Source organism: Nerophis lumbriciformis, linkage group LG08 (assembly GCF_033978685.3).
Source record: "Nerophis lumbriciformis linkage group LG08, RoL_Nlum_v2.1, whole genome shotgun sequence".
Classification (NCBI taxonomy): domain Eukaryota; kingdom Metazoa; phylum Chordata; class Actinopteri; order Syngnathiformes; family Syngnathidae; genus Nerophis; species Nerophis lumbriciformis.
Window position 1 is genome coordinate 44,527,501 of NC_084555.2, and position 25,037 is coordinate 44,552,537.

General features: G+C 40.6%; 3 protein-coding genes across 6 annotated transcripts in view; all 3 read left to right on the forward strand.

Moving 5' to 3' along the window:
- LOC133611848 (deubiquitinase DESI2) overlaps nt 1-1,825 on the forward strand; it is an 18,543-nt gene extending 16,718 nt beyond the window's left edge. Inside the window, exons 4-5 of the mRNA XM_061968997.1 lie at nt 11-152; nt 241-1,825. Of these exons, the coding sequence (XP_061824981.1) occupies nt 11-152; nt 241-483 (385 nt within the window). The 3' untranslated portion in view covers nt 484-1,825. The remainder of the gene's footprint in view (nt 1-10; nt 153-240) is intronic.
- A 9,443-nt stretch (nt 1,826-11,268) lies between these two features.
- On the forward strand, nt 11,269-22,992 carry srsf5a (serine and arginine rich splicing factor 5a). Its single transcript, XM_061969011.1, has 8 exons — nt 11,269-11,387; nt 16,820-16,948; nt 17,028-17,098; nt 17,180-17,329; nt 18,804-18,873; nt 20,753-20,826; nt 20,905-21,009; nt 22,206-22,992. Exons 2-8 carry the CDS (start codon nt 16,823-16,825, stop codon nt 22,525-22,527), a joined length of 918 nt encoding a protein of 305 aa, XP_061824995.1. The 5' UTR covers nt 11,269-11,387; nt 16,820-16,822; the 3' UTR covers nt 22,528-22,992.
- Nucleotides 22,993-23,528: 536 nt separating this feature from the next.
- pacs2 (phosphofurin acidic cluster sorting protein 2) overlaps nt 23,529-25,037 on the forward strand; it is an 89,369-nt gene continuing 87,860 nt past the window's right edge. For all 4 annotated transcript variants that reach the window (XM_061969004.1, XM_061969007.1, XM_061969006.1 and 1 more), the window contains exon 1: nt 23,529-23,880. In XM_061969004.1, the coding sequence (XP_061824988.1) occupies nt 23,762-23,880 (119 nt within the window). In that variant the 5' untranslated portion in view covers nt 23,529-23,761. The remainder of the gene's footprint in view (nt 23,881-25,037) is intronic.

Here is a 25,037-nt window from a genome sequence, read left to right on the forward strand (position 1 = left end):
TTGGAAACAGGGAGGCCATAGTTTTGGGCACCACTGACTTCACGGAGGAGGACGTAGAGAAGATCATGGAGGAGCTTGGCAAGGAGTTCAAGGGGAACGCGTATCATCTCATGCACAAGAACTGCAACCATTTCTCCTCTTCGCTGTCTGAGGTTTGTCAAAGAAAAAAAAATTCTGCAAAAGTTGAAAGGTACTAGAAGAAAGTAGCACACAAAGTACTTACCTGTGTTTTCTCGCCAGCTGCTGTGCGGGCGTGAAATCCCTCGCTGGGTCAACAGGCTGGCCTACTTGAGCTCCTGCATCCCCTTCCTGCAGAGCTGCCTGCCCAAGGAATGGTTGACCCCGGCCGCCCTGCAGAGTCACATCAGCATGGGCCTCCACAGGGACCAACGCCGCCAGTCCAGCGACGACGACTGCGACCGCCTGTCGCCGTCCGGCGCCACCTCGGGTTCCTCCCACGGCTGTCGCCACACCAGGGTGTGAGCGTGGACCCGCCCACCGGGGAGCGGGTCCTCCCGCCTGGAGCTAGTCGGCATGACGGCCGGACCACATGACCTAGTTGTCAGGAGGCCGCCACAGTGCGGTCGGACACGGTCAGGAAGAGTCGGCCAACAGCGACACTTGTAGTGTGTGGTATTTCCTGTCGGGGCCACTTTTCCACAAGCTGCTAACAGTAGCAACTTCTTTCTTTGCGTTTTTACAAGGACCTGCCGGTCCCCCTCCAGAGGACGCATTATTTTAACAGAATTTAGTGGGATGAGCAGTAGAAAATGGATGCATGGATGGAAGCTTCCGCACCCTTCGAAGGACCCAGTCACCCTCCCAGATGCACTTCCTTCTTTCTAGAATTTTCCTGCCTGTGTCATATGTTCCTTGGGTGGCTACATGCTAGCATTACTTGGCAAGGCAAGTTCTTTAACAGTGCACAATTCCTACACAAAGCAATTCAAAGTGCTTTACAGAAAGTTCAAAAAAGGCAAAAATTTAAATTTAAATTAATATTTTAAGTTAAAATAGATGTGACATATTTTCACAAGTTCCTTTTTTATGTGGAATGTAATTATTTCATTTGTTTACAAAATATATAATACATTTTGTCAGGTTCAAACACTGATGACATATATTAAACAAGACAAGAGGCAAAGAATCAAACAGAGACAGAATTCAATTTGGACTCAATTGAGGAGACACGCCTGGACACACTGTACCCTTGTACAGTATCTCCAGCACGCTCTGACGAAAAAAGGTTTACGTCTCCTTTATTTGGACACTCCCTGTTTACACAACAATGGGGAGTATGTAAACAGTCATTGTTTTCGGTCACATTAACGCAAAAGAAAAAGATGCCTCGGTCTTGGGCTGGTCCTGGATTCAGCCTGGGCAGGTCTTCGATGACAATAGATAACCCCCACCCCGTCTCCTCCCATCGTACACAATGGAATTTTCCAAGCCTTTGCTTGGTGCAACAAAGACTGCTCTCATCTGTTCACTGGAACTCAGAACGGAAAGTTTTTAGATAATTTACATACAATTTTTCTGACATTTTATTTCATATTTATTTTAAACTATTTGTAGTCTTGTATGTATTAGGATTTTTTTTTGTTTATTAGTGATATAGTTTTTTGGACATGGGGGTGCTAAAAACAAACTAGCTACACAAAAACTAGCAGTACTAGCTAGACAAAAAAAATTGTTGATTGAAAAATTGATTGGCAAGCTAAAGAAATATCTTCAGCAAATATAATGGTTCTCTAACAAACATTGATAATACTTAATATTGTTTTAATCGTGATTGTACTTGATATATATGTATATGTACGGTATATATGGATGTGTATATATATATATATATATATATATATATATATATATATATACATGAGTATGTATGGATGTGTGTATATTTGTATATGTACACGTATTATACATATACATACATATATGTACATACATATTATACATATACATACATATATACATACAAACTAAATCCACTTCTAAATCGTTCCAGATTGCCAGTGGAAACACAGTTGTATCTTTGACTACAATATGTTTTTTTTAAAATGCTAAGCTAACTGGTTTTGCTTTTGTGTGGACTAAAGTGTTTTTGTTAACATTAACATGCACATTTTTTTTACCTTTTACCTTTGAGTCATATAACTTATGCTGTTTACGTACTAGCCTGCTAACATTAGCATGCTGACTTTTTTTCGGCTAATTTTGTAAACATTTACCCTAGAGTCATTTAACTTGGTATTGGAAAAATTAGCTAGGGTCGTGTAACATTTTTCCGTGACACGTGCTAACTGTTAACATGCTAGCATGCTAAAAAAATGTTTGTTAATTTTGCAAGCGTTTACCCCAGAGTCATATATATGACTTGGTACTTGACATATGCTAACTGTTACCATGCTAACATACTAATATTAGCATGCTAACTTTTTTTTTTGCCAATTTTGCCATCATACACCTCAGAGTCATATAACTTTGTACTTAAAAAATTAGCTGGGGTCATGTAACTTTTTCTGTGACACATGCTAACTGTTAACATGCTAGCATGTTAACATTACCATGCTAACTTTTTTTTTGTTAATTTTGCAAGCGTTTACCCCATTGGCTTTCTGCTCCGCCGCTCCCAGTCTGTGGAATGTTTTCCCTGACCACCTGAGGGCACCACAGACTGCGGATGCTTTTAAAAAAGGCTTAAAACCCCTTCTTTTTAAAAAAAAAGCCTTTTTTTTTTAGCTATATGCATACTAGTTTGAGCTATTTGGCTGTTCTAGTTTTTTTTAGTTTTTTTTATTTTTTTATTATCTTTTTATTTTATTTTATTTTTTAATACATTGTAGCACTTTGAGGTTGTTTACTCAATGTAAAGTGCTTTTTACAAATAAAATATATTATTATTATTATTATTATTATTGTCATATGACTTGGTACTTGACATATGCTAACTATTACCATGCTAGCATGCTAATATTAGCATGCTAACTTTTTTTTTTTGCCAATTTTGCCAGCATACACCTCAGATTTATACAACTTTGTACGAGACATGTCAACTGTTAGCATGCTAACATTCTAATTTTAGCATGCTAGCCTTTTCGGCTAATTTTGAATGTCATATACCTGGTACTTATCGCATTCTAAGTGTCGGCATGCTAATGTTAGCATTTTAGCTCGACAAATACAGCATTCACACGCAATTGCTTGGTCTAGTTTCTTTTAAAGTGTTCTTTGGCTACAATATGTGTGTTTTTATGCAAAGCTAACTGGTTTTGCTTCATTTTGTGTGGTCTGAAGTGTTTTTTTAAACAAGTTTACAGGTGCAAATAAGCATTTCAAGATGTTGATCATTCTGTTAATTTTGTTTAAATTTGTGCATGCTTTTTCACGTGTTGGTTAAACTTTACACTGTTATGTCTTGTTAATTATTCACCTCTTCTCTGGGGTCTTCAAGGGCTCTTTCTCAGGAAGGAACTTCACAGTTGTGACTATGTGGCACTCTGCGAAACACATTTTATTTATTTATTATTGAATATATTTTATTAAGTTACAGATTGTACACTATGCCCAAAGGTCGACTGTACATATAGTATGCCACTTTCTACAAAGTATACCAAGACCAGTATTGTCATCTTGTATTTCCCTTTCCTAACCAGGTGACTATTGTATTAGTTCTACTGGAATAAAGAGACATGTACTAATGGAATATTCTTGAAAAAAAGGGAGTACATTTTGAGCAATTTAGGGTGACCTATTGTAAATATTTGTTTTGATTGATTGAGACTTTTATTAGTAGATTGCACAGTACATATTCCGTACAATTGACCACTAAATGGTAACACCCGAATAAGTTTTTCAACTTGTTTAAGTCGAGGTCCACGTTAATCAACTCATGGTATAAATATATACTATCAGCATAATACAGTCATCACACAAGTTAATCATCAGAGTATATACATTGAATTATTTACATTATTTACAATCTGGGGGGTGGGGGGTGGAGGGGGTTGGGGCGGGGGGGGTTAGGTTGGGTTGATATGTTCTTTTAGTGCGGTTTTGAAGGAGGATAGAGATGCCCTTTCTTTTACACCTGTTGGGAGTGCATTCCACATTGATGTGGCATAGAAGGAGAATGAGTTAAAGGCTTACTGAAATGCGATTTTCTTATTCAAACGGGGATAGCAGGTCCATTCTATGTGTCATAATTGATCATTTCGCGATATTGCCATTTTTTTGCTGAAAGGATTTAGTAGAGAACATCGACGATAAAGTTCGCAACTTTTGGTCGCTGATAAAAAAAAGTCTTGCCTGTACCGGAAGTAGCAGACGAGTAGCGTGACGTCACAGGTTGTGGAGCTCCTCACATCTGCACATTGTTTACAATCATGGCCACCAGCAGCGAGAGCGATTCGGACCGAGAAAGCGACGATTTCCCCATTAATTTGAGCGAGGATGAAAGATTTGTGGATGAGCTGAGATAGGCTCCAGCGCCCCCCGCGACCCCAAAGGGAATAAGCGGTAGAAAATGGATGGATGGATGGAAAGTGAGAGTGAAGGACTAGAGGGCAGTGGGAGCGATTCAGATTGGGAAGATGCTGTGAGAGGCGGTTGGGACCTGATATTCAGCTGGGAATGACTAAAACAGTAAATAAACATAAGACATATATATACTCTATTAGCCACAACACAACCAGACTTATATTTAATATGCCACGAATTAATACCGCATAACAAACACCTCCCCCCTCCCATCCATATAACCCGCCAATACAACTCAAACACCTGCACAACACACTCAATCCCACAGCCCAAAGTACCGTTCACCTCCCCAAAGTTCATACAGCACATATATTTCCCCAAAGTCACGTACGTACGAGCAAGCGATCAAATGTTTGGAAGCGTACTCACGGTACCGTGTCTGCGTATCCAACTCAAAAGTCCTCCTGGTAAGAGTCTCTGTTGTCCCAGTTCTCCACAGGCCAATGGTAAAGATTGACTGTCATCTTTCGGGAATGTAAACAATGAAACACCGGCCGTTTTTGTGTTGCTGAAGTCGGCCGCAATACACCGCTTCCCACCTACAGCTTTCTTCTTTGCTGTCTCCATTGTTCATTGAACAAATTGCAAAAGATTCACCAACACAGATGTCCAGAATACTGTGGAATTTTGCGATGAAACAGACGACTTAATACCTGGCCCACATGCTGTCTCAAAATGTCCTCTACAATCCGCGACGTCACGCGCTGACGTCATCATACCGAGACGATTTCAGCAGGATATGTCGCGCGAAATTTAAAATTGCACTTTAATAAGCTAACCCGGCCGTATTGGCATGTGTTGCAATGTTAATATTTCATCATTGATATATAAACTATCAGACTGCGTGGTCGATAGTAGTGGGTTTCAGTAGGCCTTTAAGACCTTTGTTAGTTCGGAATCTGGGTTTAACATGGTTTGTGGAGCTCCCCCTGGTGTTGTGGTTATGGCGGTCATTTAGGTTTTGGAAGTAGTTTGACATGTACTTCGGTATCAGGGAGGTGTAGCAGATTTTATAGACTAGGCTCAGTGCAAGTTGTTTTACTCTGTCCTCCACCCTGAGCCAGTCCACTTTGGAGAAGTGGGTAGGAGTGAGGTGTGATCTGGGGTGGAGGTCTAGAAGTAATCTGACTAGCTTGTTCTGGGTTTTTTGGAGTCTAGATTTGAGGGTTTCGGAGGTGCTGGGTGTACCAGGAGGTGCATGCATAATCGAAAAAGGGTTGAATGAGAGTTCCCGCTAGAATCTTCATGGTGCTTTTGTTGACCAGAGAGGAGATTCTGTAGAGAAATCTTGTTCGTTGGTTGAAGTTTTTTTTTTTTGCAAATATTTTTATTGAATTTTACAGTTAAAATCACATTTAACAGTCATACTTTGCTCATGCAAAGCCTTCATACAATCACACATCCACTCATACACACTCACATGCACACTTGAGGAGAGGTGCACTTAAACTTTAACAAATCAAGGTTTACAGTATAAACATTATTAGAAAAAATACCCATATATTGTATATATATCCATCCATCCCGCTCTGGTTTAGGATCAGCAGGCTATCCAGACCATAGCAAGATGGATGAACATTCCTCGGCATCAAGGATCCTCAGGAAGTGATCCCAAGATCACCTTTCGAGGACCTCTCCACCATTCACACTTAAAAAAGAAAAGGAAAGTCACAGAGGTTGATCAGATGCAAAACAATACAAAATAAAAAGTCACAAAAAAATAAAAAATAAATAAGCAAGTAAACCGTGGAAAAGCCATATCAGAAGTAACACAAAAAAAACAATAATAATGTAGGATCAATACAGAAAATAATAAAGATAATAAAAAAGGAATACAACTACAAAAAAAGATGGCAGTTTTTTTTTTCTTGTTTTTTTCTTTTTTCCTTAAATGTCTAAGTTATGATTCAATATATCAATCAATCAATCAATCAATGTTTATTTATATAGCCCTAAATCACAAGTGTCTCAAAGGGCTGCACAAGCCACAACGACATCCTCGGTACAAAGCCCACATAAGGGCAAGGAAAAACTAACCCCAGTGGGACGTTGATGTGAATGACTATGAGAAACCTTGGAGAGGACCACATATGTGGGTAACCCCCCCCCTCTAGGGGAGACCGAATGCAATGGGTGTCGAGTGGGTCTGACATAATATTGTGAGAGTCCAGTCCATAGTGGATCCAACATAATAGTAAGAGTCCAGTCCATAGCGGAGACGGGTCAGCAGCGCAGAGATGTTCCCAGCCGATGCACAGGCGAGCGGTCCACCCCGGGTCCCGACTCTGGACAGCCAGCACTTCATCCATGGCCACCGGACCTGTGCACCCCCCTCCACAAGGAAGAGGGGAGCAGAGGAGAAAAGAAAAGAAACGGCAGATCAACTGGTCTAAAAGGGGGGTCTATTTAAAGGCTAGAGTATACAAATGAGTTTTAAGATGGGACTTAAATGCTTCTACTGAGGTAGCATCTCTAATTGTTACCGAGGGCATTCCATAGTACTGGAGCCCCAATAGAAAACGCTCTATAGCCCGCAGACTTTTTTTGGGCTCTGGGAATCACTAATAAGCCGGAGTTCTTTGAACGCAGATTTCTTGCCGGGACATATGGTACAATACAATCGGCAAGATAGGACGGAGCTAGACCGTGTAGTATTTTATACGTAAGTAGTAAAACCTTGAAGTCACATCTTAAGTGCACAGGAAGCCAGTGCAGGTGAGTCAGTATAGGTATATATATATGTATATAAGGTATATACAGTATAGGCGTAATATGATCAAACTTTCTTGTTCTTGTCAAAAGTCTAGCAGCCGCATTTTGTACCAATTGTAGTCTTTTAATGCTAGACATAGGGAGACCCGAAAATAATACGTTACAGTAGTCGAGACGAGACGTAACGAACGCATGAATAATGATCTCAGCGTCGCTGGTGGATAAAATAGAACGAATTTTAGCGATATTACGGAAATGAAAGAAGGCCGTTTTAGTAACACTCTTAATGTGTGATTCAAAGGAGAGAGTTTGGTGGAAGATAATACCCAGATTCTTTACTGATTCGCCTTGTGTAATTGTTTGGTTGTCAAATGTTAAGGTGGTATTATTAAATAAATGTCGGTGTTTAGCAGGACCGATAATCAGCATTTCCGTTTTCTTGGCGTTGAGTTGCAAGAAGTTAGCGGACATCCATTGTTTAATTTCATTAAGACACGCCTCCAGCTGACTACAATCCGGCGTGTTGGTCAGCTTTAGGGGCATGTAGAGTTGGGTGTCATCAGCATAACAATGAAAGCTAACACCGTATTTGCGTATGATGTCGCCTAGCGGCAGCATGTAAATACTAAAGAGTGCAGGGCCAAGAACCGAACCCTGAGGAACTCCGCACGTTACCTTAACATAGTCCGAGGTCACATTATTATGGGAGACGCACTGCATAATATATGTCAGTAAAGGTTTCCAGGTTACCGGTAGTTGCCATGTATTCATACTTGCAGAGTTTATAAATCTTATTTTTTCAAGAGTCATTACATTCACAAGTTCATTTAGCCAGTTCCTGAAGTTGGGTGCAGAAGGGCTTTTCCAGTCTTTGAGAATGAGTCTTTTGGCCAAAATCGTCCCGCGCAGCAACACAGCTGTAATATATTTTGGAAGTTTTTGTGTTTCTGAGGACCGCCCAAACAAGATTATATCCCTGTCAGGGTCAAGTTTTCTCTGATATACCCCCGAGTAAAAAAAGAAAATGCTGGACCAAAATGATTGAATAATTGGACATTCCCAAAACGAATGAGACAGTGTTGGTTGACCTTTTTGATGACCTTGGTTGCCATTTTATCACAGGAAATATTAGCCTCTAGAATGGAACCTAGGTAGGGGACCTCATCTTTCCTGGTGATAACAAAGTCACCCACTTTTATAGTGAAGTCACTGACTTTCTTAAGGTTGATTTGGGACCCAAATAGGATGGATTCCGTTTTACTTAAGTGTATGTATAGCTTGTTGTCAGCGAGCCAGGTGCAAATTCTACAGAGTTTGGCACTGAGGATTTTTTCCACTAGTGACTTGTCCTTGTCTGATACCAGCAGGGCCGAGTCATCCGCAAACAGGAACAATTCACAGTCGCATGCTGATGACATGTCGTTTACATATATTAGGAACTTTAAAGGCCCTAATATACTAATAGACCTATTGTAAATATTTTTATTTTATTTTATTTTTTAGTTTAATATTCTTCGGTGAATGGTCAACAAAATAAACAAAATGTTGTACATTCATAGATTGAAAATGAAAATGTTGCAGACCGAAAGGGTTTAGGCTGAAGTTGAACACTTATAGCGCCTAACCCTATAAACAATGTCAAGTACAAGATGAACTTCCGAAAATTATGAAATGTCTTTTGTACAACATATTATAAATACACATTATACACAATATGAATACTGTTCAATTATATACACAGTAAAGGCATGTGAAATATCCTTATACGCGTGTTAAACCTTTGTACCAATTTATATACTATATACAAACAATTATACTTCCATTATTATTTATATCCCACATTTAGTATTTTAATTAACATTGATCATAGTATTAACAACTGTGTTGATTCAAGAGTGATATATTTTTCCAAGACATTGGTCTTAAAGTGTTTTTTAAATGTGTGAATGGACCTGGAACATTTTAAGGAATCATCCAAGCTGTTCCACAGTTGAACCCCCCTGACAGAAACACATCTACTTTTTAAGCTTGTTCTTATCTTAGCTTTCTGGAAGACAGCTGAACCTCTGAGGTCATAGGGATTCTCTCTGGGTTTGAACCTCTCCTGTAGACACCGAGGCAGCATGTGGTTATGAGCTTTGTACGTCACAATAGCAGTGTTGAGGTCAACAAGATCATGCAGTTTTAATGTTTTTAATTTAATAAACAGAGCATTGGTATGGTCATGATAATCTGCACAATTTACAATTCTAATCGCTTTCTTTTGAAGTAAGAATATAGAGTTGATGTTTGTTTTGTAATTGTTACCCCAGATTTCAACACAATAATTAAGATAAGGGAGTACGAAAGAATTATATAACATATTAAGAGCCTTTTGATTTACGGAGTTTTTGATTTTATGTAACATAGCAATATTTTTTGCCATCTTTGTCTTAAGTATATTTATGTACAGTTTCCAATTTAATTTATCATCTATATAGATTCCCAAAAATGTTGTTGAATACACCCTTTCTATCTCCATATCATCAATTCTTATATGACATTGTATGTTATTTTTCCTATTTTCAAAAATTATATATTTTGTTTTATTTAGGTTGATTGACAGTTTATTGGCATCAAACCATTGCTTTAGTATGTGGAGTTCGCTCTCTACAGTCTCTAAGAGTTGGCCAAGGTCTTGCCCAGAACAGTACAGACTTGTATCGTCAGCAAAGAGAATATAATTGAGTTTTTGAAAGATTTTGCAGATATCATTAATATACAATAAAAACAATTTTGGTCCCAGTACAGAACCTTGGGGCACTCCATGTGTTATAATCTTTTTATCTGAATCTACATTGTTCATATGCACATACTGTTCTCTACCACCAAGATAACTTTTCAACCAATCATGAGCAAGACCTCTAAAACCATACCTCTGCATTTTGTTTAAAAGTAATGTGTGATCGAGGCCTTGCTCACGTCCATAAAAACGCCAACAACAAACTCCCTCTTATCAATTGCAGTGGTTACCTCCTCAACTAGTTCCATCACTGCCATGGAAGTGGACCTGTTTGGTCGAAAACCGTATTGGTGTTCACTTAGCAAGTGATGCTTATCAATAAAACGGTCTAATCTTGACACAAATAATTTTTCAAGGACTTTTGAAAATTGTGAGAGTAGAGAAATAGGCCTATAGTTGGTGAACTGATGCTTATCTCCACTTTTGAAGATGGGAATAACTTTTGCCGTTTTCATTTTCTTTGGGAAAACTCCTTTTATAAAAGAAATATTACATATATAAGTGAAGGGAACAGCTATAAAATCAACAATTTCTTTGATCAGAGAAAAATATGTGTTCCCATAAGAACTTTTAATATCTGCATGCTGAGTGATCAATTATGGTGGTTAATTTTTGTCTTTATTATAAAAGTTTTTTTTTGGACACACTCAAATTATGCTGACAATTTCAGTGATAAAAATGTGTGTGTTTAATAATTCAGTTTGTTCGGTAGAAATGGATGGATGGAAAACTGAAAAAAAATGGTGTAAAAATTGAGTGCAGGAATATTTATTGCTTCAAGACTCAATGACGGTAAATTAAGACTGAAGCAATCGATCCTGCATTTCTGCACCGATTTTTTTTACACTGAATTTTTGTACACACATTTTTTTTTTGCAATTCATTTTTACACACTGAATTTTTTAAACACACAGTTTCTTCACAAATATTTATTCAATGAAATCGTCAGCATCATTTGATTAAAAAAACGTATTATATTTACTGTTTATTTAGTAGGCTGCTGCGAGCAATGGTAAGAGACGTTGCCAAACTCTACTATATGTACTCATTTGAAAGTTTCGTTACAGTCCTAATATTCTTTGAATAGATCACTTTTAAACTAAAAAACACACTTATGCTACATTCTAAATAAAATGTAATGATTATAATATTAAATTAATCGGGTAGCAGTGTCGGTGAACTGAAAATAAGTACATATGCATGATCAAGGGAGGACATCCCGTCTGGCAACCCACCGCTAACTCTTGTCCCCTGTCTGTACTTTAGCCTCCAGGTCGCCATTTTGAACGAGTCGAGCAGCAAGAAGTTGCTATCGACCCTCGACGTGAGCCGAATTTTAATAAAAACCAAGGTGAGTATCTGGCTGATGTGTGTCTGGTACCTAAATCAATTGTGCAAACGTCAACTTTTTAAATCGGATTTCGACTCTAAATCGTGTTTTTTGGTGTATAGCCGCTGCTAGCTTAGCACGCCAAAGGAAAGAAGGCATCGTGGCGAGAAAGGCGCGACAAGGAGTTGTGAATGAGAAAACTAATTTTATTTTATTTGCAGCACTTTCTGGCCTGTTGTTGTTTTTTCTAAAAGTTTAATCGTACCGTATATTCGCGTCTGTGCTCGATTTGATAACATTCTAACAAGGCATTTAATTGTGAAATCGTCGCCATGGCGCCGAAGTTAAGGATGAATAAGCTAACTAGGCCCCTTTGCATTATTACTACCCACTAGCTAATCTGCAATTAAAAAAAACAATTATATTACGGATAACGTTGTGAATTCATAAAGTATTTCAAATATATTTTTAGTTTAAAAAAATAATTTTTTGTCGATAAGTCGTAATTTGAATTGTGATTACGGTTTATGGCGTCTTTGTATTTTACAACCCCATTGCTAAATGTCCGTTTTATAAATGTACAATAAGAGTATCGATTTGATTATTGAGCCGAAATATTTCACATTGCTGAGTAGTGGCAAGTAGAAAAGTGCTGTAAAACATTAACTGTTAAACCGGTTTGGTCAGATAATTTATAGGCTCCGTTTACACTAGACACCAAACCGTATTTTTTTGCAATCTAAACGCTCCAAAGTGCTTCAAACTTGATAATTACGCATTAGAATTGGGCCACATCAGGAGGTAGGTCAAATTTGTTTGGAATTTGATATTTTCTAATGTATTGCACGGCCATGCGACCTGTTTGCATCAGCTTTGGTCCAGCTATATCACTGTTAAACCGGTTTAGCAATATAAATTATGGGCTCTGTTTACACTGGACACCAAACCATATTTTTTGTGCCCCAGTGATGCAGATTTGGATATTTTCTCACCAGTCTAAACACTCCAAAGTGCTTCAAACTTACTTGATAATTATGCATTAGAATTGGGTCACATCAGAAGGTAGGTCAAATTTGTTTGGAATTTGATCTTTTCTAATGTATTTGCAGAATACACGGCCATGCGACCTGTTTGCATCAGCTTTGGTCCAGCTATATCACTGTTAAACCGGTTTAGCCAGATAATTTATAGGCTCCGTTTACACTGGACACCAAACCGTATTTTTTGCTCTTCGGTGATACAGATTTGGATATTGTATTACCAAGCTAAACGCTCCAAAGTGCTTCAAACTTGATAATTACGCATTAGAATTGGGCCACATCAGGAGGTAGGTCAAATTTGTTTGGAATTTGATCTTTTCTAATGTATTTGCAGAATACACGGCCATGCGACCTGTTTGCATCAGCTTTGGTCCAGCTATATCACTGTTAAACCGGTTTAGCAATATAAATTATGGGCTCTGTTTACACTGGACACCAAATCATATTTTTTGCGCTCTAGTGATGCAAATTTGGATATTTTCTTACCAATCTAAACACTCAAGTGCTTCAAACTTACTTGATAATTATGCATTAGAATTGGGCCACATCAGGAGGTAGGTCAAATTTGTTTGGAATTTGATCTTTTCTAATGTATTTGCAGAATACACGGCCATGCGACCTGTTTGCTACTTTTACATCAGCTTTGGTCCAGCAATATCACTGTTAAACCGGTTTAGCCGGATAATTTATGGGCTCCGTTTACACTGGACATCAAACCGTATTTTTTTGCTCTCTAGTGATACAGATTTTGATATTTTATTACCGATCTAAACGCTCCAAAGTGCCTCAAACTTGTTAGAATTGGGCCACATCGGGAAGTAGGTCACATTTTATTTGGAATTTGATGTTTTCTTATGTATTTGCAGAATACACGGCCATGCGACCTGTTTGCTACTTTTACATCAGCTTTGGTCCAGCTATATCACTGTTAAACCGGTTTAGCCAGATAATTCATAGGCTCCGTTTACACTGGACACCAAACCGTATTTTTTGCTCTTCAGTGATACAGATTTGGATATTGTATTACCAATCTAAACGCTCCAAAGTGCTTCAAACTTGATAATTACGCATTAGAATTGGGCCACATCAGGAGGTCGGTCAAATTTGTTTGGAATTTGATCTTTTCTAATGTATTTGCAGAATACACGTCCATGCGACCCGTTTGCTACTTTTACATCAGCTTTGGTCCAGCAATATCACTGTTAAACCGGTTTAGCCGGATAATTTATAGGCTCCGTTTACACTGGACACCAAACCGTATTTTTTTGCTCTCTAGTGATGCAGATTTGGATATTTTATTACCGATTTATATGCTCCAAAGTGCTTCAAACTTGATAATCACGCATTAGAATTGGGCCACATCAGGAGGTAGGTCAAATTTGTTTGGATTTTAATCTTTTCTAATTTATTTGCAGAATACACGGCCATGCGACCTGTTTGCTACTTTTACATCAGCTTTGGTCCAGCTAAATCGTTCGTGTGAGCATGAAAACTACATACGAGCTCGGCAGCGTCAGTTTTTTCGGCGGCCAAATTTTGGGTGAATCACTGTCATAGTGCGCCGATAATAGGCTAAATGTAAAATATATATTTACGGTGTTGGCGCTAGGAATTTTCAAAATGGGGTCCCACTTTTTTGTAACTGTTTTGAAAACAAATTATATGTATCCTGTTATATCTCACATTCTATAGTGTGTTTTGGAAAAAGGTTGCCATAAACGTTACTTGATGCATTAAAAAAAAAAGTTATGCATATGTACCGTATTTTCCGCACCATAAGGCGCCCTGGGTTAAAAGCCGTGCCTTCAATGAACGGCATATTTCAAAACTTTGTCCACCTATAAGCCGCCCGGTGTTGTAAGCCGCATCTAACTGCGCTAAAGGAATGTCAAAAAACAGTCAGATAGGTCAGTCAAACTTTAATAATATATTAAAAACCAGCGTTCTAAGAACTCTGTTCACTCCCAAAATGTACGCAAATGTGCAATCACAAACATACGTATATCAACATGGACAGAGCTGCGTGAAAAAAGCCACCCGGCCTCTTCGCGTAAACTTAAACTTACCTTAACCACTCGCTCATCTTTTCTTCATCCATCCCTTCGAGTTAGCTTTTATGATGACGCCGGCTGGAAAGGTCTCTTTTGGCAAGGTCTTCCTTTTGAATATCACCATGGGTGGAAGTTTCTGGCCATTAGCATGGCAAGCTAGAACCACAGTGAAGGATGACTTCTCATTCCCTGTGGTGCGAATATTCACCGTACGTGCTCCCGTTCCACAGTGCGGTTCACAGGAATATCAGTTGCTGTGAAATAGTAATCCGTGTGCGGATGGAGAGATTGCGTCTTTTCATGAACCAAATCCCGGTCGCTTAGTAGGAGCCATTTTGTGGTCTTTACAGATGTAAACACACAAAGGAAATTAAACGTACGGTGATATCCGCGCGCTTTTTCTTCTTCTACGCGGGCGGGTGGTTGCTTACAGTAGAAGAAGAAGCGCTTCCTGTTCTATGGGGGCGGGTGCTTACCTTGGCGGTTGCTTGCGTAGAAGAAGAAGCGCTTCCTGTTCTACCGGGAAAAAAGATGGCGGCTGTTTACCGAAGTTGCGAGACCGAAACTTTATGAAAATGAATCTTAATATTTATCCATATATAAAGCGCACCGGGTTAAAAGCCGCACTGTCAGCTTTTGAGTAAATTTGTGGTTTTTAGGTGCGGCTAATAGTGCGGAAAATACGGTAAATGTATTCAGTTATAAACATTCATTGACTTTCTTCTCCTTCTTGGATCTAAACTTTACTGCTGCCGGTATTTTTTTCTATATTCTTATTTAATGACGGCATGGCGCAGTGGGAGAGTGGCCGTGCGCAACCCGAGGGTCCCTGGTTCAATCCCCACCTAATACCTTTCGTCATGTCCGTTGTGTCCTGAGTAAGACACTTCACCCTTGCTCCTGATGGGTGCTGGTTAGCGCCTTGCATGGCAGCTCCCTCCATCAGTGTGTGAATGTGTGTGTGAATGGGTAAATGTGGAAGTAGTGTCAAAGCGCTTTGAGTACCTTGAAGGTAGAAAAGCGCTATACAAGTACAACCCATTTATCATTTATCATTTAATAAGTTGTAGGTGTATTTATTTCAGTATAACAGTGTGAAAAGTGTTTTGCTTTGGTCATGAAATGATAATTGTGTGCCAGGGCATACATGTATATGACAAATTTAATTGATTATTCTCACCTTTATGTATAGATCATGAGTCATTTAAAAACCGCCGCATCTACACTTTCATGGCAAATAATGCCAACAAACTTAGAATTTTGCAAGTTAGTTTCAATGTCATTTAAGACAGTGGCACTGAAAACATCTTTCCATCTTCATAAGTGAGCCATTTGCTGAAAAGAAACCACTTTTCATTGAAGCTTCGCTTCTTGGGTTAATACCGGAAGTGCAGTATTTGTGATCGATAAAACTTTTGGCGAATCAAAATTTAAGAAATTGTACCGGAAAGTGCATTACTTTGAAGTCGACCAATAATTAATAATTTGACCCGGCAAATATAAACCAAACAAAACACAGGCGGAAAGCGATAATCGTTATTAAAAAAAAATCAGCGTCCAAGGGATGCGCAAACTTCCAGAATTTTGAATTTTTTAAAATTCATATCTTGTTTAAAAATATATCGTACAAACTCTATACATCGCCCAGCCCTCGGTGTAACGATTCGATTCAGGATCAATTCTCGATTCAAAATCAATACTTTTTTAATAACATTGGGTGTCAGTTCTATGATTAACTACATCCACTCATAAAATAAACAGCTCTGGTAAATTTCTGTATAAATTAAAATGAAACTGGTTTTGTTTATTAAAATTCTAACCACATGCTTAATAACATTCAAAAGCAAATAAGGCAACAAGAGAAGTATGCCACACTTCTCTTTTGTGCAGTAAATCTGTACAGCATATATGGCCATCTACGTCAACAATATTTGCCTAAGTGGCTGGACAGAAGAGATTAAAATAAATATATATATATATATATATATATATATATAATTTAAAAAAATCACACCCCTAGTATCTCCTCTTTCTTAACAGCTATAAAAAGATAACAACATACATTTGTATTTATGTAAAAAAACGAACTTTAAGGTGTTTTGCACAGTAGTAGCAGCAGCCACTTGTTAAATTACAGAATCTGGTCATCTTAGTTTGTTTTCACTTTATTAAACAGCGCATGCAATTGATGTAAAAGCCACATTGGGGCCTGTGCACGTTTACATTGGAGTCTAATAAAGATTACATTTTACTTGTAAACTAAGCAGTCAGCTGGGAAAAAAATCAGATTTGGTCTTGCAGTGTAAAAACAGTCATTGTAAATGTTTGTGTGTGGCTAATTCTGTGGCATCTTGTTTAACAGACAATGAGTGGCAGTCGGGTCTTCATCGGCCGTTTGAGCCCCCACGCCAGAGAAAGAGATGTGGAGAAGTTTTTTAAGGGCTTTGGACGGATCCGGGAAATCAACTTGAAAAACGGATTTGGCTTTGTGGTCAGTGTGACGTCCCTCTTTGCACTTATTAAAGATTTACTCCCCAGCTTAAAATGGCTTTTTTTTTTTTCTCTTTCAGGAGTTTGATGACCACCGAGATGCAGATGACGCCGTGTATGAGTTAAATGGCAAAGAATTGTGCAGTGAGAGGTGCGCTCTTAAAAAGTTCCAAAGTCCACGTTTAGTTTTATCTGCTCACTCATGTGGATTCTCTCCCTCTCCGTGGTGCAGGGTTACCATCGAGCACGCACGCTCCAGGAGAGGAAGGGGAGGTGGCGGCGGCGGAGGAGGAGGTGGTGGTGGCGGCGGGGGAGGTGGTGGCGGCAGCTCTGGAATGGGCCGCTTTAGTGGCTATCGTCAATCTCGCAGCAGTGGTTCAAGGTACGAGATGTTGCTCTGCTGCATACCATGTCAGACCTTATCTGATCTCTAATTTTCCTTGATCAATCTCAGTTAGGCCTGGGCCCATAGCACATTTTGCTCAACAGTATATTGATCTACAAATTATTGCTGATAAACAATATTGTCAACATTATGTTGAGACACAATTAACCAATGATGTAACACTAACGGTGCAAGTATACCCTTTCAAATGCAATAAATTTGTATTACTTATTTATTTTAACATTGTAATTGGAATGTAAACTTATATCCAAGTTGAATAAAACAAACAAGTTATAAAAAATAAATATATGTAGACATACACGCATGTTAAAATTTTTTGCGCCTGAACAAAAAGTAAAAGCGATAAAATAGGTTTTGTCTGTGTTAAGGAGGGGGTGGGTCAAAACTAGGGATGTCCGATAATATCGGACTGCCGATATCGGCCGATAAATGCTTTAAAATGTAATATCGGAAATTATCGGTATCTGTTTCAAAAAGTAAAATGTATGACTTTTTAATACGCCGCTGTGTACACGGACGTAGGGAGAAGTACAGAGCGCCAATAAACCTTAAAGGCACTGCCTTTGCGTGCCGGCCCAATCACATAATATCTACGGCTTTGCACACACAAGTGAGTGCAAAGCATACTTTTTCAACAGCCATACAGGTCACACTGAGGGTGGCCGTATAAACAACTTTAACACTGTTACAAATATGCGCCACACTGAACCCACACCAAACAAGAATGACAAACACATTTCGGGAGAACATCCGCACCGTAACACAACCGAACAAATACCCAGAACCTCTTGCAGCACTAACTCTTCCGGGACGCTACAATATACACCCCCCCGCTACCCCCTACCCTCCCCCACCTCAACCCCACCCCGCCCACCTCAACCTCCTCATGCTCTCTCAGGGAGAGCATGTCCCAAATTCCAAGCTGCTGTTTTGAGGCATGTTAAAAAATAATGCACTTTGTGACTTCAATAATAAATATGGCAGTGCCATGTTGGCATTTTTTTCCATAACTTGACTTATTTTGGAAAACCTTGTTACATTGTTTAATGCATCCAGCAGAGCATCACAACAAAATTAGGCATAATAATGTGTTAATTCCATGACTGAATATATCGGTATCGGTTGATATCGGAATCGGTAATTAAGAGTTGGACAATATCGGAATATCGAATATCGGCAAACAAGCCATTATCGGACATCTCTAGTCGGAACCTTTACCGCAGTTATCATTATTACCAATAACTGCATGTAGTGCAAACGCCCGCAGCTGCTGCAAACAGTGACCCTTGCAGCCCGTAACAGGCATATGGCTGGTAAAGTTACCCACCTAATTAAAATGTATCGTTTTGTCAATAGACTTGTTGCATATCGGCCCAAGCCTAATTTCTGTGTCTTGTCAGGTCCGTGATGCCCATTTTTCTTTTTTTTTTCTTTTTTTTTTTAAATATAGGTATGGACCCCCAGTGCGCACGGACCACAGGTTGATTGTGGAGAACCTCTCTTCACGCATCAGCTGGCAGGTAAGACAAGTCAGCCTTTGTAGCACACCATTGTTAAGTTGATCTCATAAACTGTATAAGTTGTTTTTAAAAGTATTGATCATGTATTAATGGCCCATGTCAATATGGGTCTTTTGAGCTAATTGGCCAAAAATCCACACTTCTCCTAGAGAGAGCAGCTAATTGCTGCCAGTGGAAAAATCTAACTTAAAGCACTTTGTATGCTTTTGTCAAGAGGTGAATGCACACCCTCCACGGAGGGGTCACAAGTGTGCACCGCCCTCTATTGGTTGTTTTCTGAATAGTGTCCATTTGGTGCCTCTCCTTACACGCAGTTGCCGCCGGTCTAAAGTCTTGGCTGGGCCCTGGTAGCGGGCGAGAGTGGTCTAGCGCAGGATACGGTAGCCTTAGGAGGTCCGTAGCCGGTCTGGAGGTTCTGTGGGCTGGCATCCCCGACTGCTGTAACGCCCTCTCAAATCTGGCGGGCCGCCGCACTCTTCCCCCCACGCCCTCTTTGGGTCTTTTTCTTTGGCTGACGGAGCTGGGGCGGGGTGTTGAGTTGGGCGAACACCCCTCCTCCTACTTGCTCTCTGGTGGTCCCTTACTTGTGGAGGCCGGATGCCGGGTCGTTTCTCAAAGGCTTAACACTGCATTGGTTCCCATTTGCTATTTGGACACGTGACGCTATGCTAATGTCTTCCTGGTAATGGACACAGGTAAGTAGCAATTACAACTCATGTGTTTTGTAGCGGGTGGGCTGGTTAAAGGGGTGCACAGTATTGAACACTTAGCTCTTATTATATAATAGGGATGTAACGGTATCAACATTTCACAGTACGATATCACGTATTGTGGTGTATGAATACATTTAAAAAAAAAAAGACGAGGTAATATTGTTAAATAATGTAAAATGATGTGGCAGGAATGTTTAGACTAAACACTTACTGTGATTGAACACAAACATAATGCTTAAATGTTCTCATCATATTTATTCTACAAACATATTAAATGCAAAGAATAGTGCAGCAACATCCAAAGTTTCAAGAAAATATATTAAAAAGGAAAAAAAGTTGAATGCCTTTTTAGCAGTGCTTCCCAATTATTATTTTTTAGCCCAGGGTTTACCCTGCCTTCCGCCCGAGTGCAATGCTAAAGTTCCAGAAAAAAGAACTTAACTCATCAAGTTTTTGTTTGATACCATCACATATCACGGCAATATTGTGAAGCCTTTAAAACTGCTGCACCTTGGTATCTACAGTACCGTTACATCCCTTTTTATATAAATATGAATACATTCCAATGCACACAACAGTTTAGGCTTGCCATTCAGGGCCTCTTATGGTCCCTTTTGCTAGTCAAGTCTCAGCCTCGGTCAGAGGACATATCAAAGCTAGATTTTCCTACATTCACATAAAACACGATATAGCATTGTCTGTACCCAGCAAGTCATGTCTCTTTTCCACTGCAAAGTATCATCTCCGCTCTCATTGCCTCACTACCAAACAGAAGTGAGCGAACTCGACTTGCTAACTGGCAGCAGTAAAAAGACGCTTTTCATCCAAGAGGAGACTGAGGGCAGCGTGAGGGGAAAAAAATACTGCAGTGTTGAGGTACAGCAACAGGGTAAGCTAAGCGCTTCGACCAGCCGATGAGCGTCCATAGCCTGGCCAAGAAGGTACCATGCAGTGGAAAAGGTTTTTATTAGGAACATATTTTCACTCTTTAGTTTGCAAGCATTTTAGCACTTCATTAGTTTCCACCACACTAGTAAGCTTGTGTGCACTGCTTTGTTTGCTGTCTGTTCATTTATCTACTTACAGGTGTGACCCAAAAAAAAGGTTCAGACACCTGAGCGCTGTCAGTCTGCTAGTGTTCTAACTAATGTTCTCACGTCACGCAGGACCTCAAAGACCTGATGAGGAAAGCTGGCGAGGTTACCTTTGTTGACGCTCACAGGCCAACCAAAAACGAAGGGTGAGTCCTTGCCCACGTTGGCCTTTAGTTTGTTTTTTTCCCCCTCCCCAATCTAATGCCTTGTGATTCTGAACACAGGGTTGTTGAGTTTGCATCCCGAAGCGATATGAAGAACGCCATCTCCAAGCTGGACGGCACCGAGCTCAATGGGCGCAAGATCAAGATCTTTGAGGACAGCAGAGGGTGAGTTGGATCATGTTCAATTAAGGCTGCAGCGGTTTATCGATTAATTTAAGGAAAACGCTTCCATTTATATCATGTTGCTTCAATTAATTGTTTGATGAATAAAGATTGATCAAATCCGTACCGCATAAAATAAGGTAAAATAAAGAATAAAAATCTAAGGTAAGTAGAAGGTTAAAAAAGGTCAAAGAAAGTGAATAGAAAGTACATTTTAAAAGGTAAAGGCAGGTAAGCAGAAGGTAAAGAAAAGGTTATAGAAAGTATGTAGGACATACTTGCCAACCCTCCCGATTTTCCCGGGAGACTCACGAATTTCCGTGCCCGTCTCGAAAATCTCCCGGGGCAACCGTTCTCCTGAATTTCTCCCGGACAACAATATTGGGGGCGTGCCTTAAAGGCACTGCCTTTAGCGTCCTCTACAACCTGTCGTCACATCCGCTTTTCCTCCATACAAACAGCGTGCCGGCCCAGTCACATAATGTATGCGGCTTTTACACACACACACAAGTGAATGCAAGTCATACTTGGTCAACAGCCATACAGGTCACACTGAGGGTGGCTGTATAAACAACTTTAAAACTGTTACAAATATGCGCCACACTGTGAACCCACACCAAACAAGAATGACAAACACATTTCGGGAGAACATCACACCGTAACAGAACAAATACCCAGAACCCCTTGCATCGCTAACTCTTCCGGGACGCTACAATATACACCCCAGCTACCACCAAACCCCCCCCCCCCCCCGAATTCGGAGGTCTCAAGGTTGGCAAGTATGATGTAGGAGGTAAAGAAAAGGTAAATACATGTACACAGTAGGTAATGGAAGGTGAAGAAAAGGTAAATAAATGTAAATGGAAGGTGAAGAAAAGGTAAATGGAAGGTGAAAAAAGGTACTAGGTGAATAGATGCTAAAGAAAGCTGATGTCGGGTAAATGATAAGGTAAAAGGTAAATAGAACATTATAAAAAAAGTTTATGGCAACCAGAAAAACTTTTTATTTAAACTATTTCCCCCTAAAATAAGCATTGAGACTATAAAGTGTTTTATCCAAATACTCGATTGATTAAACTAACCGATAGATTACTCTATTAGAATAATGGATAGCTGCAGCCCTAATCATGTTTATGTTCTAGTCTTGAAGTTGCAAACACAGACGTCTCCTAATGATCCTGGCGATCTTTCTCCAACAGCCGCAGCAGGAGCAGGTCTCGCTCTCGCTCACGCTCCCGCAGCTACTCCCGCAGCCGCTCCAGGAGCCGGAACCGCTCCAGGAGCCGCAGCCGCTCCCGGACACCCAGTCGCACCCCGGAAAAGAAAGCGCTGAGCGGCGGCAAGGCCAGCGATAGGTCCCCCTCCCGCTCGAAGTCCCGGTCCAAATCTCGCTCCAGGTCCAAGTCCCGCTCGCGATCCCCCCGGTCTCGCTCACGCACGCCACCCCCCGCGCAAAACAACCAGTCCCGCTCGCGATCCCGATCCCGCTCCCGCTCGCCCTCTGCTGAGAGCAAACACTGAAGACGGAATGTTTCCTTGTCTGTGCCGCCGTGCATTTGTTGTTGTTGAACTCCATCCTTGAGCTTCTTGGCGCACGCCTTCTTTTAATCTTTTTATTTTTTCCAAGTCTTAGTTTGTACCTTCCTCTGCAGGAAAGTCCTGTTTTTTGTGTTCCATGATGTCTTGTGTCCTTTCTTTTTGATTACAAGTCCATTATTTTGGTGTCCGAGTGGATCCGCCATACCGTACTTTGACCCGCTTGGTTCCAGGTTGACTAAGCTGTGGTTGTATCTGTGTTGGCGCCGCCCAACTGATTAGGACGAGGCTCCCAGCGCACATCGTGTTGCCTTCACTGCCCCCCTCCCACCACGTAAGAACAAGATTTGTTAGACTGTGATGTTTTTGTTCATTTCAGCAGTTGATTGTCAATAAAACACTCGCTGCAAAGCTTTTTCTGGTGCCGTCTAATAAACTTTTGTCAAACAATGACGTCTGGTGTGCTTTAGCACAGTGGGGATAATCTGACAGGACTTTTTCCATGTGAGGCACAGATCAAAATAATTGCACTCAGTTCAAAAGTCATGAACAAGCTCAAACGTCAACATTTGTTTGTGTGCTAAATGATGTTTGGATCAAAGGAGACACTGACTTAACCAAACTAATCAATCCATGCATTTTTAACTGTTTCACATTAATATGACACATTTTATTTAATTTTTTTTTTAAACTTTCCACCACTAGAGGCCAGTGTTTCCCCACAATTACGTTACTTAAAGCCTATAAATCAAAATAAACATTTTTAATAAAGTTGTGAAACGCAACAGTAGAACATGGCTTCTAGACGCAAGTGCGGTTAAAGGTCAGCGTTTATATCCAAACTGCATTGGTGCAATTGTGACGTCATTGACAAACTGACGAGTAGCTACATTTTAATATGCAGACTCTCAAATATGTTTTACTTCCTTTGATGAAAATGACTATACATGTGGAAAAAAATGTCACGTCACCAAGATAAAAGGTCATTTTTAAAGTGTTTCCGAGCTCCGCCCCTTTGTAGGCGGGGCCTTGTAGCGGCGTGGAGGGCACGAGAACCCCCGCGACCAGTCGCTTTTCTCCGGCTGGCACTGCATCTCCACCCGGGCCTCCTTCACCACGTCCCCCGGGGGAAAGCGAGGAGCACTGCGGGGCGGCGCCGCTTGTTCTCCGCACGGACCTGACGAACATTGCCCGGCTCCGCTCTGCCTCACCCGGCACCATGGCGGAGAGAAGTGGCCGGCTGAGCTTCCCCGGCATCGGGGCTCTCAACAGACCGGTAGCGATGAACCTGTTCGCCACCCAGGACATAGACGGATCCTCCCCGAACTGCATCCCGCGGTAAGACACCTTTATGCCGCTTTTGACCTTTATCTACACTGGCAGCCATTGCCGCACAGCCCGCCTTCTGGTTGTGGATGATGATAGAGGCTTCTGGAAGGAGTGACTTTATGATGCTAACCCATCTTAGATTTGTCATCAATATTACATGTTCATCAATACAATAGCAGCGAAGACCACCACAATGTATCCCAATGTATACTTAAATCTGCAAGGATGAAGCTCACACTTTTTACACTTTAATCTATCCTGGGGTGGGGCGTTGAGGTGTCAAGGGGGGACTTATTCATGCTTGAACAATACACACGCCTCCGGTTAGGGGGCAGCAGTGCTCCAACTAATCAACAGGCTGAGCAGGACCTACGACAAAAGTGTGTTTACTGGAATTGCAGTAGGATATATATGCAGGGTTCGTACGGGTGCTTAAAAACCTTGAAAATGCCCATCTATCCATCCATTTTCTTCCCGCTTATCCGAGGTCGGGCCGCGGGGGCAGCAGCCTAAGCAGAGAAGCCCAGACTTCCCCTCTCCCCAGCCACTTGGTCTAGCTCATACTTGCCAACCCTCCCGGATTTTCCGGGAGACTCCCGAAATTCAGCGCCTCTCCCGAAAGCCTCCCGATTTTCAGCCGGAGCTGGAGGCCACGCCCCCTCCAGCTCCATGCGGACCTGAGTGAGGACAGCCTTTTTTTCACTACGGGAGGACAACAGGGTGACAAGAACTAAATCATCCAGACTAGAGATACATTGTATTATTATGTTTATCTTACCTAAAAATAAATAGATATTTATTAATTAAAAAAAAAAAAAAAACTAAATACATTTTTACTATATTTTGCTAAAAACATCAAAATTAATTGTATTTTTATTTTTATTTTTTCTGACTCCTTATTACATCCAGCGATAGAATTTTACATTAAAATTTCTCCCGAAAACCTCCCGGGACAAATTTTCTCCAGAAATTCAGGCGGAGCTGGAGGCCACGCCCCCTCCAGCTCCATGCGGACCTGAGTCCGCTTTCCCACGATATAAAGAACGTCTACAGTAAAGCAGTCCGTCTGCCGTAAACAGCAATGTTGTGACACTCTTAAACAGGACAATACTGCCATCTAGTGCATTTGATGAAAGCACTTTTGTGCGTGCCACACAGCAATGCAT

Bases quoted from the DNA above. Each gene is read 5' to 3' on its own strand.
- srsf5a (XM_061969011.1), top strand. From the start codon at position 16,823: ATGAGTGGCAGTCGGGTCTTCATCGGCCGTTTGAGCCCCCACGCCAGA. The intron at 17,330-18,803 runs GTACGAGATGTT...TTTTAAATATAG, and splicing joins TCTCGCAGCAGTGGTTCAAG to GTATGGACCCCCAGTGCGCA. The intron at 21,010-22,205 runs GTGAGTTGGATC...TTTCTCCAACAG, and splicing joins ATCTTTGAGGACAGCAGAGG to CCGCAGCAGGAGCAGGTCTC.